Source organism: Littorina saxatilis, linkage group LG14 (assembly GCF_037325665.1).
Source record: "Littorina saxatilis isolate snail1 linkage group LG14, US_GU_Lsax_2.0, whole genome shotgun sequence".
Taxonomy (NCBI): domain Eukaryota; kingdom Metazoa; phylum Mollusca; class Gastropoda; order Littorinimorpha; family Littorinidae; genus Littorina; species Littorina saxatilis.
This window is the reverse complement of record NC_090258.1, coordinates 12,181,220-12,194,009: the sequence shown is the minus strand read 5'-3', so window position 1 is coordinate 12,194,009 and position 12,790 is coordinate 12,181,220. Positions and strand designations below refer to the sequence as shown.

At 44.2% G+C, this 12,790-nt stretch overlaps 1 protein-coding gene across 2 annotated transcripts; it reads left to right on the top strand.

Moving 5' to 3' along the window:
* The first annotated feature begins 1,026 nt into the window (after positions 1–1,026).
* LOC138947115 (uncharacterized) lies at positions 1,027–9,210 on the top strand. 2 transcript variants are annotated; one of them, XR_011449553.1, is made up of 7 exons: positions 1,027–1,331; positions 2,635–2,674; positions 4,666–4,782; positions 5,518–5,649; positions 7,921–8,062; positions 8,310–8,447; positions 8,935–9,210. XR_011449553.1 is itself a non-coding variant. In XM_070318561.1 (6 exons), exons 3-6 carry the CDS (start codon positions 4,674–4,676, stop codon positions 9,083–9,085), a joined length of 534 nt encoding a protein of 177 aa, XP_070174662.1. In that variant the 5' UTR covers positions 1,033–1,331; positions 2,635–2,674; positions 4,666–4,673; the 3' UTR covers positions 9,086–9,195. The 2 variants fall into 2 exon arrangements, 1 of the variants encoding a protein (XP_070174662.1); XM_070318561.1 differs by lacking the exon at positions 8,310–8,447 and having other exon boundaries at positions 1,033–1,331; positions 8,935–9,195.
* Positions 9,211–12,790: the final 3,580 nt, after the last annotated feature.

Below are 12,790 nucleotides of genomic sequence, written 5' to 3'. Positions count from 1 at the left end.
AACACGAGAAAATTACTCCCACGAGATTTTTACTCCGGAGTAAACATTTCGTACGAAAAAGTTACTCCCTTTACGAAAAAAGCACTCCCCCATTACACGAGAAAATTACTCCCCAAGACAGGTGAGTTCCGAGTAAACATTTCGTAAAAAAATGTAACTCCCCTGACGAATGAAATAACGAATAAATTACTTCACCCCAACACAAGCAATTTAACTTTCCATGCCAGGTGTACGAAATTTTACTCCCTTGTCCCCTGTTAATCTTGGTGGTGGAAGGGGTGGAGGGAGGGTACCGCGACATTCGTGTGCGCGAGATCACTTACTGGCATTATCCCTTCGCCCGCATCCCATTTTTGCGTACGAGATTTTTACTGGAAGTAAAAAAAATGGGGAGTAAAAATTTCGCGGAGGGAGTAATTTTTTCGTACCTTGGGGAGTTCTTTTCTCGTACGAAAAGTGTACTCGGAGTAAGAATTTCGTACGAAATCTTTACTCCGGAGTACATTTTTCGTGGAGTAAAAATTTCGTGTTACACCGGCGTTAACAGCGCGAGTGTCTGACCAGAAATCTCAACATTGTACTAAGTCACAAGCACATGATAACTATAGGGGAAGCGTTAACCCCCAACTCTAAATCCTCTTTTGGCGTAGTGATCACGAGACTGCATCGCAGCATCTTGTCATTATTGACTCGAATGATATGTCAGTATTGCTCGCGGAGTTTATCAAAAAGAAAAATATATAACAAACATTTCCCCTGATCTCGTTGATCTGATTGCGGGGGATGCACATTTACCATATACACAGTTTTGAACCCAAAGTAGGGGGAAGCGTTGGGTCGAAATTCGGCGCTAACAAGGTACTGTACAGAATGTCAGATAAAAATAAGAGGAGTAAGAGAGAGAAACAAAATAAGAGAGAGAGGCGAAATGTTGTGTGTGAGTGTGTGCGTGCGTGTGTCTGTGTGTGTGTGAGTGTGTGTGTGTGTGTGTGTGTGAGTGTGTGCGTGCGTGTGTGTTCACAACTACATAACTGGGTTCCTTGCATTAACACACAAGCGTCCAACTGGGTTTAAAAAAAAAGTCGGTTCCAAAAATAGGGACCCACTTTTTTTACTACTGTTTCTAGAAGGAAAGTGTCAAATGAAGATTCTCAGAAGTTTTCAAGGCTGGAACCTTTTTGTGCACTTTAGTCAACTTTGTGTGTATATTAGTTCACACACCAAAGCGTGTGAAAAAGTTTCTGAGTTTCCGAAACACACAGCCCAAGGACAGATAACTCTAGTTACTGACGAGTTGCATTTTCAAGATGGCGACGCCTCGTCGATCCAAGGTAAGCGGGAAACTTAATTTTATGATTGTTTCATTATTAGGGAACAGAAACTGTATGTTTTTGTCATTGTTCTTTTTAATTTATTGTGAATAAGTGTTTTTGTGTAGGCTATATTATCTTGGTATGAGGCAGTGACTGATCGAACGGCGGAGATAGTATTGATCTATTTTTCACGCAAGAAAAATGCCTGTACTTTCTTCTTTCATTCTATTTGTGCGTTTAGTGCTGAATTTATGAGTAGGTAACTTGAGGATGGTGATAATAATATGGCATTTCTTAGCTAAGCTTACAGAAAACACGATTTGAAAAGACCGGCTGTCAATCCGATCTCTAATAGACGCAGGCTGTTCTAGTTTCCACCCGCCTTCATCTTTTTGAAGATTCTGTTAGTGTTTCAGTGATGTACATTTTAGTCGGTCTCCGGTCTCTGACCGATCCAATTTCCCCAGGACCTATAGCTTTAACCCCAGCAGGACACAGGTCCGATTAACCTACAGAAGAAGTGGTCAAGGGTCCGATCGTTTTTGACAATGAAGCGGACATGCGGACTGTTCAATTTTCAAGAGGAAAGCTTGTTTCGGTTTTGCCAAGCGAAAGTAAACACTGCGTGAGGAAAGCTGGTTTCGGTTTTGCCAAGCGAAAGTATGCACTGCGTGTGACCAGTTTGTTGAGTGAACGAGGCACCATATGGGATCTGATTCTTTGAATTAATTTATCCTCAAGTTGGATCAAGAAGAAAAAAAGAAAACCGAACCCATATGGTGCCTCGAGTGCATTCATTGGCTCAGCAATAAATCGTTTAAACCAATGGGAACCACCCGTGCATGTTCGCACATGCGCAAGGCATTACTTTTCGTCATAATATCCGGAAAAACCGTTGTGCGTTCGAACGAAAATAAAACGAAAGAGAAACGACATGGGTCCGAAAAAAAAGCTCAAAGCAGATAAAAATCAGCAGACATTGATGTCCATGCTGCGTTCGCCAGCCACTGTGGCTTCAGCTAAACCAACAACAACATCAACCGAGAATTTAAACTGAAAAATCTTTTTAAATGCGGTTTTACGAGTCGTGTTTTTGTCCTATTGAAATTGCAATCTCAGGACACTGTGTCCTATTGATTTTCAGTCTTCAGGACAATTGTCCTAAAGGCTGCTAGAAAAATGTACATCACTGGTGTTTAACACAGCACTCGGGGCAACACATAATATTGATAAACATGCACAACAAAATTGAATATTGACAGCATGCGCATGCATGTGTATATCATTGCTGTAAGTGTAATTGTTTGCATTTTATTTGCAGATGATTTCTTCAGCAAGCCATTATGACGGGTAATTCAAAGGTGAGAAGGATCACGATTAATCAATGTCAGTGCATCCTGGCTGGTCCATGAGAGTGGGAAATCTGTGGGTTGATCTGTAACCAAATCAAACCAATAAATTTCATTTTATGACTGCTTAAATGTTATGTCCCTCCGTTCGGTTGTTCATCTGGCTGTCTGTCCGTCTTACTGTCCGTGCACGCCGGAGAAAAATATAACTTTAAAGATGCACAGAGTTGAAGTCTAAATCAACAGTATTTTGATAATTATGTACACTTTATTAATATACTGGTAATGTTTATTTAGTAAAAAAACTTAATTTTGCACAAGATATCGCTGCGTACATATATGACCATTTTTACCTGCCGAAACAAATCACCTTACCTCTTGCTCTCACTGTTCTAGAACTGTGACGTCATTTCACATTTTCAGTACACTCTAGCTTAGTTACACACAGTCAATGTGAAGAAAGTCTCCTTTGACTGCCAAATTTTGCGATTCTGAATGTTGTTCAGTCAGCAGTTGTGAAAATAATAGTGAAATAAAGCAAGACCTGTTGCTGTTCTTCAACTTCAAGAATACCAGTATGAGTTGTATTGCAGTGATGCAAGCAAGGAATTAGTAAACAACCAACTGTATTTAGTGGAGTCTCATCAGGCTTTGGTGTGATCATGAAAACCGAATTCATACTACAGTAGAACCCCCTATTTACGACTTTGGAAAAACCTTGAAAATTAGGTCGTAAAAAAGGGGGGGGGGGGAGTCTTAAAATGGTTGTTTGAGTTTTTGGCCCGGGCGGTCATGAATTTGGTTGCAGTGTACAATGTATGTACTGTTATGTACTGTCAATGTACACACACAAACACACAGTTGCAGTTTACAGTCCTATCTACACACACACACACCCAAACACATTACAGCAGAACAACTTTAACTCAAGTTTCAAAGAAAATTTACTCATGGCGTAATGCTCGCTCCCCGCCGAGTGAAGCACATTTGACATTGTGGCGCAACCAGTAAAATCCGAATGTCCTGCTCGATAGAAAGCATAACGACTTTTCTCCCGAATCATGTTTCTGCTCACAGGAATGTTTCTTCGCCGTGCATCGCTAAACTTGTCTCATACATGATCGTTGAGGTCTTCGTACAGGCACCTTTCTTTGCGTACTTTCGCTTCGCTATCCTTCTCCCCATCTTGATAACACCGAGTCTTTATTCTTGACGATACACAGGATTTGCGTCTTCCCGACTCCTAAGTAAGTCGCCACGGATTGCCATTTCGCTCGATTAGCGATTACTTTATTACCTCTCTACTCAAGAGTTGGCGCTTTTCTCTTTATTTCGCGAATTCAGCTTAGACACGTTTTGATAACATAATCATAGATTCTGTACCATCTGTGGCATAGGCCTATCACTCACAGTCACATTTATATTTGAAAAAAATTCACCTACTGCCCGTTGAATCATGAATGCACTGTTACGAGAATTAATAAACACTTAAAGCAGATGCCATCAGAATCTGAATGTCTAAACTCTAAAAGAAACATTTACAACAGGGCATGGTTTTCTAGTTTGCTTACTTTTTTTTTATAAAGACTTACAAAGTGCTCACGATTGTCTCTTTTGGTACACTCTAAGTCATTACGGTAGCCCACCAAGTACTGTTATGATGTCAAGTCTTATGTCAAGCACCAAGTCCAAAATTTCCAGGTGTGCTCATTCACTTTTGATAAATAAAAATAATACAAATTGGCGATGCTCATTTTTGTGAAATTATTTTCAGATTGATATAAAAGCAACTTCATTCTACCTCTGTTAATTTTCCCTTCGTACTACTTCAGTGCATCTTTAGTTTAAAGTGAGGCCACCTCCAAAACTATGTTCATACCTCAACCATGATGTTGGATCTAGGCTGTTTGCATTCTTCAATTTCTTGTCAGCTGAATTTTCCTCTCAGCATTAATATTGACAGTTCTGGCTCTCCACTACTTGAACCTTTTGTTTTTCAACAGGGTGTCACATGGTGCCAAAGAGACCCATGAAACCAGGGTATCCAAAGCGTCGGCAGAGAGGCAAAAGAGGAGGGAAAAGAGGACGTTCGAGTCTTCATACTCATCACTACCTTCTAGGTTAGCCTCATTTTCATTGTCTTTTGCACATGGGATCAGCTCCATGATTAGCTAGGTCTACGTTTCCCAGGTGTATGCTCCTTCAGGTCTCTATTCCTCGAGTCCTTTATTTCCCCCCATTCCCTCTGGTCTCAGTTCCCCAGGTGTATGTTCCCTCCAGGGCCAGGGAACAAAGCCCTGCGGGACATTAACCAGGGGAAACACGGACCTGCTCCCATTGTGTCCTTGGGCTGAAGGCTCACGGTCCTATTTGTGACCAAGTGTAACCATGCTAGCCTTTCACACTTGTAAAAAACTTGGTCTGCATCGCTTTAAGATAAAGCAAGGACTTGGTTTAGATTTTGTTCTGACATGTTAGATAGTGCCTATATTGTTTTGTTTCCATCTGACTATGACTGCCTAAATGTCATCCGTTCATCTGTCCCTCCATCCGGTTGTCCATCGGGCTGTCTGTCCATCTAACTGTCCGTCCGTCTGGCTACATGTCTGGGCACGATGGGGTTGTCTGTCCCTCCATCAGGTTGTCCGTCTGGCTGTCCGTGCACGCCGGGGAAAAATACAACTTTAACGTGAGGTCACCTCCAAAACTAAATATTTCATACCTCAACAGACTGTCCATGATGTTGGAATGACTTGGATCTAGTCTGTTTGCATTCTTGTCAGCTGAATTTTCCTCTCAGCATTAGTATTGACAGTTCTATATCTCCACTACTTGAACCTTTTGTTTTTTAACAGGTTGTCACATAGTGCCAGAGAGGACAATCAAACCAGGGTACTCAAAGCGTCAGCAGAGAGGCATGAGAGCCCAGGACAAAAGAGGCCGTATGAGTTTTCATCCGATTCTTCATACTCACCACCACAATCTAGGTTAGTCTTATCTTCATTGTCTTTTCTGTCCGGGATCACTTACACGATAACCCATGTCCATGTTCCCCAGGTCCATGTTCCTTCAGGTCTATGTTTGCCCAGGTCTGAGCACAGGCGGAAGGTATCGTTCACTGGACCACTACTTTCATAGAAAGACTACAAGGTATGTCACTCAGCTTCAAGTCGTCTGTGTTCTTGGAGTCGCTTCCTGCGGACAATTTTTGTGTTCAAGGCGGTTTGCTTCTTCCAACAGTCTGTGTAAGGTCAAATAAATACAGTTGAATGATTGTTTTAACTACATCATACATGTATCTTTAATTTTCAGCTGCCGTCTGCTGCAAGTTGTTTTTAACCATCATTTTGACGAATGTTCGTTTGCGAACCGCTACCTGTAGTTGGGAAGAAATCATGCATCCCGCACCGAATATGCATACGGGTGCTCATTGGTCTAAAACATATGTAAATATTGCAGCGAAGGGAAGCTACCCACGGGAGTTTCACTTTAGGTTTTTGTTAGGTTTTTGGTGAAGAACCGTTTGCCAAATCAAAAATAATCATCGAATATCCGGTTATTAACCAATGAGCGCATCGCACTACCAACTCCTCGGACCTACAACTGTTCAGCTTTCCCACGGGATCTAAGTGATATGCCGGCGACAGACGCGTTTGGTCGCACAAAATACGGTGCAGCGGACAGGCAGCTAAACATAAAAGGTACAGATAGTTAGAACATTCATTTATCCTGGCATTTGTAAAGTTACAAAGAATCTCGACATTGGCAATTATTATTTGCATAATTTTTTTTGAAGTTAGTGGAGCAAGACTCGAAGCTGAGTGTCATACCTTGTAGTCTTTCTATGAAAGTAGTGGTCCAGTGAACGATACCTTCCGCCTGTGGTCTGTGTTCCCTTGGGTCTATGTTCCTTCAGGTATATATGTTTGCCCAGGTCTATGTTTCATAAGCCAGAAACACAGTCGATCAACTGCAGTTGTCCGAGAGAACCACAGTAATCCGACATTATCGGGTTTCACAAACAAAATTTCAGTCGGCCGACTGCGGGTCATCTCACCTGAAGTCGGCCAAACACGGTGATGCTCTCCCCCCAACACTGTGTTCGGCTTACTGCGGTAAACCGAAAATAAATGTAATTATCCGCACAGTCAATGACACAATGACAATGCTCACACTTTGATTATGTTTTCTCTGGCCGATATGAATGCGTGATGTGATGTGTAAAACAATTCCATCTCAAACGGCATAAATAAATCCCTGCGCCTTGAATATGTGCGCAATATAAATTGTATAAAATAAAAATTTAAATTTTTTTTAAAATAAATCCCTGCGCTTAGAACTGTACCCACGGAATACGCGCGACATAAGCCTCATATTGATTGACTTTTTTGGATTGTGAGCCAAACCTTGTGATTGTTCTTCGAAATGTATCTATCATGACGCAGTAATCCAGGAGACAAGTCAGGGTTATGTCTTGAAGACGTCACATTATGGCGTAAGAGGGTTAGACGTCACGCGAAGGAATTACTGAAAGTCTCGATCATTGTTATTTTGAGCGGGCCGAGACTAGTTTTTTCTTCCATCGCCATTTCCACGTGCAAATGAGCAAACGGAAGTGGTAATGTTGCTAAATTTAGCCCTCGACTTGGCCATTCGGATTACTGTACAGTTGGTTGACTGCGGTTGTCCGCGGGTGACGGTGATTCGCTCATGAAACGCGCTTTTCGGTGACCCGGCGATCAACCACAGTCGATCGACTGGGCCCCAGGGGCCAGTTTCATAAGATAGCAGTGAACCGACTGTGGTTGATCGCCGAGGTCACCGAAAAGCGCGTTTCATAAGAATGAAAACTATTGCACGGAATCAAGTAATTTTTGTTGTCACAAGTTTTCCCCAAACTGGTCTTTGATGTAATGAAAAAGGCAAAGTAGTGACTTCATTAGTTTGCCCAGGTTCCAAAATATAATGAGTCCCCCTCGTATTGCTTTGTTTCTAGCTGACTATGACTGCCTAAATGTCATCCGTTCATCTGTCCCTCCATCAGGTTGTCCGTCTGGCTGTCCGTGCACGCCGGGGAAAAATACAACTTTAACGTGAGGTCACCTCCAAAACTATAATTTATTTCATACCTCAACAGACTGTCCATGATGTTGGAATGACTTGGATCTAGTCTGTTTGCATTCTTGTCAGCAGAATTTTCCTCAACATTAATATTGACAGTTCTATATCTCCACTACTTGAACCTTTTCTTTCAACAGGTTGTCACATAGTGCCAGAGAGGACCATCAAACCAGGGTACCCAAAGCGTCAGCAGAGAGGCGTGAGAGCCGAGGACGAAAGGAGAAAAAAGAGGCCGTTCGAGTCTTCATCCGATTCTTCATACTCACCACCACCATCTAGGTTAGTCTTATCTTCATTGTCTTTTCTGTCCGGGATCACTTACACGATTACCCATGTCCATGTTCCCCAGGTCCATGTTCCCCCAGGTCTATGTTCCTTCAAGTCTATGTTCTCTTAGGTCTATGTTCCTTCAGGTATATGTTTGCCCAGGTCTCTGTTCCCTGAGGTTTATATTTTCCACCATGATTATGTTTTCTCTGGTCTCAGTTCCCTAGTTCTAAATTCCCTGGGTGTATGTTCCCTCCAGGCCCAGGAAACAAAGCCCTGCACAACATTAACCAGGGGAAACAGACCTGCTCCCATAGTGACCTTGGGCTGAAAGCTCACGCTCTTGTTTGTGACCAAGAGTAAACCATGCTTGCCTTTCACACTTGGAGAAAACTGGGTCTGTATCATTTTAAGATAAAGCAAGGACTTGGTTTAGATTTTGTTCTGACATGTTAGATAGTGCCTATATTGCTTTGTTTCCATCTGATTATGACTGCCTATATGTTATCCCTTCATCTGTCCCTCAATTTGATTGTCCGTCTGGCTGTCTGTCCATCTGACTGTCCATCTGACCGTCCGTCTGGCTGGTTGTCCGTCTGCTGTCTGTCTATATGACTGGCTGTCTGTCCATTTGTCTGTCTATCTGACGGGTTGTCTGTCCATCTGACTGTCCGTCCGTCTGGCTGTCCCTGCACACCGGGGAAACCTAAAACTTTAATGTGCGGTCACCTCCAAAACCATGTTTCATACTTTAACCAGGCTGTCCATGATGTTGGAATGACTTGGATCTAGTCTGTTTGCATTCTTGTCAGCTGAATTTTCCTCTCAGCATTAATATTGACAGTTCTGGCTCTCCACTACTTGAACCTTTTGTTTTTCAACAGGGTGTCACACAGTGCCAGAGAGGACCATGAAACCAGGATAGCCCAAGGGTCAGCAGAGAGGCATGAAAGCCGAGGTCGAAAGAGGAAGAGAGTAAAGAGGCCGTTCGAGTCTTCACCGATTCTTCATACTCACCACCGCCATCTAGGTTAGCCTTATCTTCATTGTCTGTTTGTGTCTGGATTCAGCTTCATCATTACCCAGGTCTGTGTTTCCCCAGGTCTATGTTTCTCCAGGTCCGTTTCTAAGGTCTGTGTTCCCCCAGGTCTGTGTTTCCCCAGGTCTGTGTTCCCCCAGGTCTGTGTTCCCCCAGGTCTGTTCCTCAGGTCTGTGTTCCCAGACCTGCCTACCCTTACGATTTGGGCGTAACTTACTACGAATGTTAACCCAAACTACGCCACTATGCTTTCCAGAATGGAAGTACGATTTTTAAGAATCCAAAAGTATGATTTTTGAGTCACTTGAGAAAAAGTGACTCTATGTAATCGGTCAGTGTTAGTCTGTCCGGCCGGCCGGCCGTCCGTAGACACCACCTTAACGTTGGACTTTTTTCGGAAACTATCAAAGCGATCGGGCTCATATTTTGTTTAGTCGTGACCTCCAATGACCTCTACACTTTAACGATGGTTTCGTTGACCTTTGACCTTTTTCAAGGTCACAGGTCAGCGTCAAAGGAAAAATTAGACATTTTATATCTTTGACAAAGTTCATCGGATGTGATTGAAACTTTGTAGGATTATTCTTTACATCAAAGTATTTACATCTGTAGCCTTTTACGAACGTTATCAGAAAAACAAGGGAGATAACTAGCCTTTTCTGTTCGGCAACACACAACTTAACGTTGGGCTTTTCTCGGAAACTATAAAAGTGACCGGGCTCAAATTTTATGTGAACGTGACTCATTGTGTTGTGAATAGCAATTTCTTCCTGTCCATCTGATGCCTCATATAATATTCAGAACTGCGAAAGTGACTCGATCGAGCGTTTGCTCTTCTTGTTTGCATCTTATCTCGAAGTAAATCCGATCAGTATAGTTGCTTTCGCAGAGCTTGAGTTTGCGCCTGCGCGAGATCATTTAGGCAATATCCGGTCATTTCCGGTCTGTTCAGCCACAAACAAGATAGACGCTGCCGTTCGCATTACAATGAATTAGCGACGCGTGGAAAATCTGAGTCCCCACGAGACAGACGAATCTGACGAGGAAGCTTGTCACAGTGGTGGTAAAAGGATTGCTGTGAGAAAGAAGACAGCCATTCAACAGAAATACAAAGGCAGCTAAATGAAATCGTGGCCATGCCTAGGACCTTAATCAAAAGGACCAAAGCACGTCTTGTGTTCCCTTTGCCACAGTGACTTTTCGTGTGCACACATTGGAAAATATGACTGTGCATAGCACATCGGGACAGATTATCACAAGGATGCAGTACAGAGAGCTCATAGAAACAAAAAGACGTTCAAATTACCTGTTTCTTTATCAGGAAGTTGAGTGATACAGTAACAAAACTGGAGGGAGAAATTATCCGAGCAGAAGACTTAGTGTCAATGTGCAAAATGATTGCCGAATGGAACCTGATTACACTTTCTTCCAACAGATTACTCCTTTTGGCTTGACTCATTACACCTTGTAATTTTGGGGGTAGGCAGGTCTGTGTTCCCCCAGGTCTGTTCCTCAGGTCTGTGTTTCCTCAGGTCTGTGTTCCCCCAAGTCTGTGTTTCCCCAGGCCTGTTCCTCAAGTCTGTGTTCCCCCAGGTCTGTTCCTCAGGTCTGTGTTCCCCCAGGTCTGTGTTCCCCCAGGTCTGTGTTCCTCGGGTCCGTTCCCCCAGGTCTGTGTTTCCCCAGGTCTGTGTTTCCTCAGGTCTGTGTTCCCCCAGGTCTGTGTTTCCCCAGGTCTGTTCCTCAGGTCTGTGTTCTCCCAAGTCTGTGTTCCCCCAGGTTTGTTCCTCAGGTCTGTGTTCCCCCAAGTCTGTGTTTCCCCAGGTCTGTTCCCCCAGGTCTGTTTCCCTATGTCTGTGTTCCCCAAGGTCTGTTTCTCAGGTCTGTGTCCCCCCAGGTCTGTGTTTCCCCAGGTCTGTCTTCTTCTTCTTGTCGTTCGCCAATGCTAAACGTGGAGTCCAGCTCTGGTAATGAAGCTGGTGGTCTTATGAAGAGCCTCCACAGGTCCATGCAGCTTCTCATGAAGGGGCACCGGCCTGGTCCAGATCTCTCTCCTCAGGGGCTGGAGATTCCTGCAGTCCTGCAGGATGTGGGCTGCATCCTGCTCTGCGTCTCCACAGGGACACATGGGGGAGGGCACGGCTCGCAGTTTTTTGTGCAGGTGTTGTTGCATTCTGTTGTGCCCTGTTCTCAGGCGAAAAATGACTACCTGTTCAGGTCTTGACAGTTGGTGGTTGCTGTCGTGCATTGGGGGGGGGGGGGGGGGGGGGGGGGGGTTAAGCAGAGACTTTATGACGGTTTTCATCTCTGTGGAGCTCACTGGGTTTTCTTCTTGTTCGTCCTCCGCACCCAGTTTGGCCATTTTATCCGCTTGTTCGTTCCCCTCTATCCCGCAGTGTTAGGGGACCCACTGCAATATCAATCAATCAATCAATATGAAGCTTATATAGCGCGTATTCCGTGGGTACAGTTCTAAGCGCTTGTCGAATACAGTCTTCAGACAAGTGATGTTATGAAGTGTCGTTGTAAGCTGAGGCAGTTTGTTGTTGTTGACTGCTTGCAGCACAGACAAGGCATCAGTCAGGAAGACAACTTGGGTGTCGGGATTGACCTTGCTGCTGATGGTATTGGCTGCGTGGATAAGCGCTTCTACCTCTGCTCTGTAGTTGGTGCAATGGAGGCCAGTTGGTATAGCCTCTGCTTGCCACTCTCCACTGGGGTGTTGGATGTAGACACCAGCTCCTCCTCTCTTGACGGCATCTGTGGCGGACCCATCTGTAAAGACCCGCATCCATGCTTCTTGGGGGTATCTTTCGTCGAGCATGGCAAGTGTCACCTGGCTTTCTTCTGCACATCGCTCTGTTCATCTTTTGTTGTGAGATGAGGAACTGTGGTCTGGATGGACACGTTTTCAAGGTTGTTTTTCCAGGGTGGTTCTTCAAAGGAGAAGTGTGATGGGTGAACCAGTTCAGGCATCTTTGCTTGGTGTTCTCTCTTCAGGGCCCGTGTCTCAGTTGCAAAGCTTGATCTCTTTAGCCTGCCAGAAGAGAGCTGCTTTATCCTTGCATTCATTTGGTGGTCTGGAATGCACTGGTACTTGATGTCTTGTACCATCGCTTTGCATTCTCTTCTCTTGCTGAGTGGAGGTATGCCGGTCACCTGTTGCATCTTGTCTATTGGGGTTGTCATCATAGCGCCTGTGATGATTCTCATCGCTTGATTTTGGACTATCTCTAGGGTTTGAAGGTGCGTCTTGGCTGCTGTCATCCAAGAGCTAGATCCGTACTCAAGGTGAGGTCGTACGGTCCCCTGGTACACTGTCTTGAGGATCTTTTCGTTTGCGCCCCATTGTGATCCTGCCAGTTTCCTCATGATGTTCAGTTTTCTTCTGGCTTTTGCTTCCGCATTCATGATGTGATGTTGCCATGTCATGCGTTTGTCATATGTGACTCCGAGGTAAGTTTGCTGGTCTTCAAACTTCAGTGGCGTGTCACCCAACGTCAGTCTTCCAGGTTGTACTTTGGCGGAGAGTGTGAAGAGAGTAGCTGTTGTCTTGTCTCTGTTGATGGTTACACACCAGTTGTCTGTCCAAGCTGCAACTTTCTCGAGGGCAAGTTGCATCCTGTAGGTCGCAGTTGTTGCATGCTCCTCAGTGCACCAGAGAACAAGGTCATCAGCATACAGTGCTGCATGGACTCTACTGG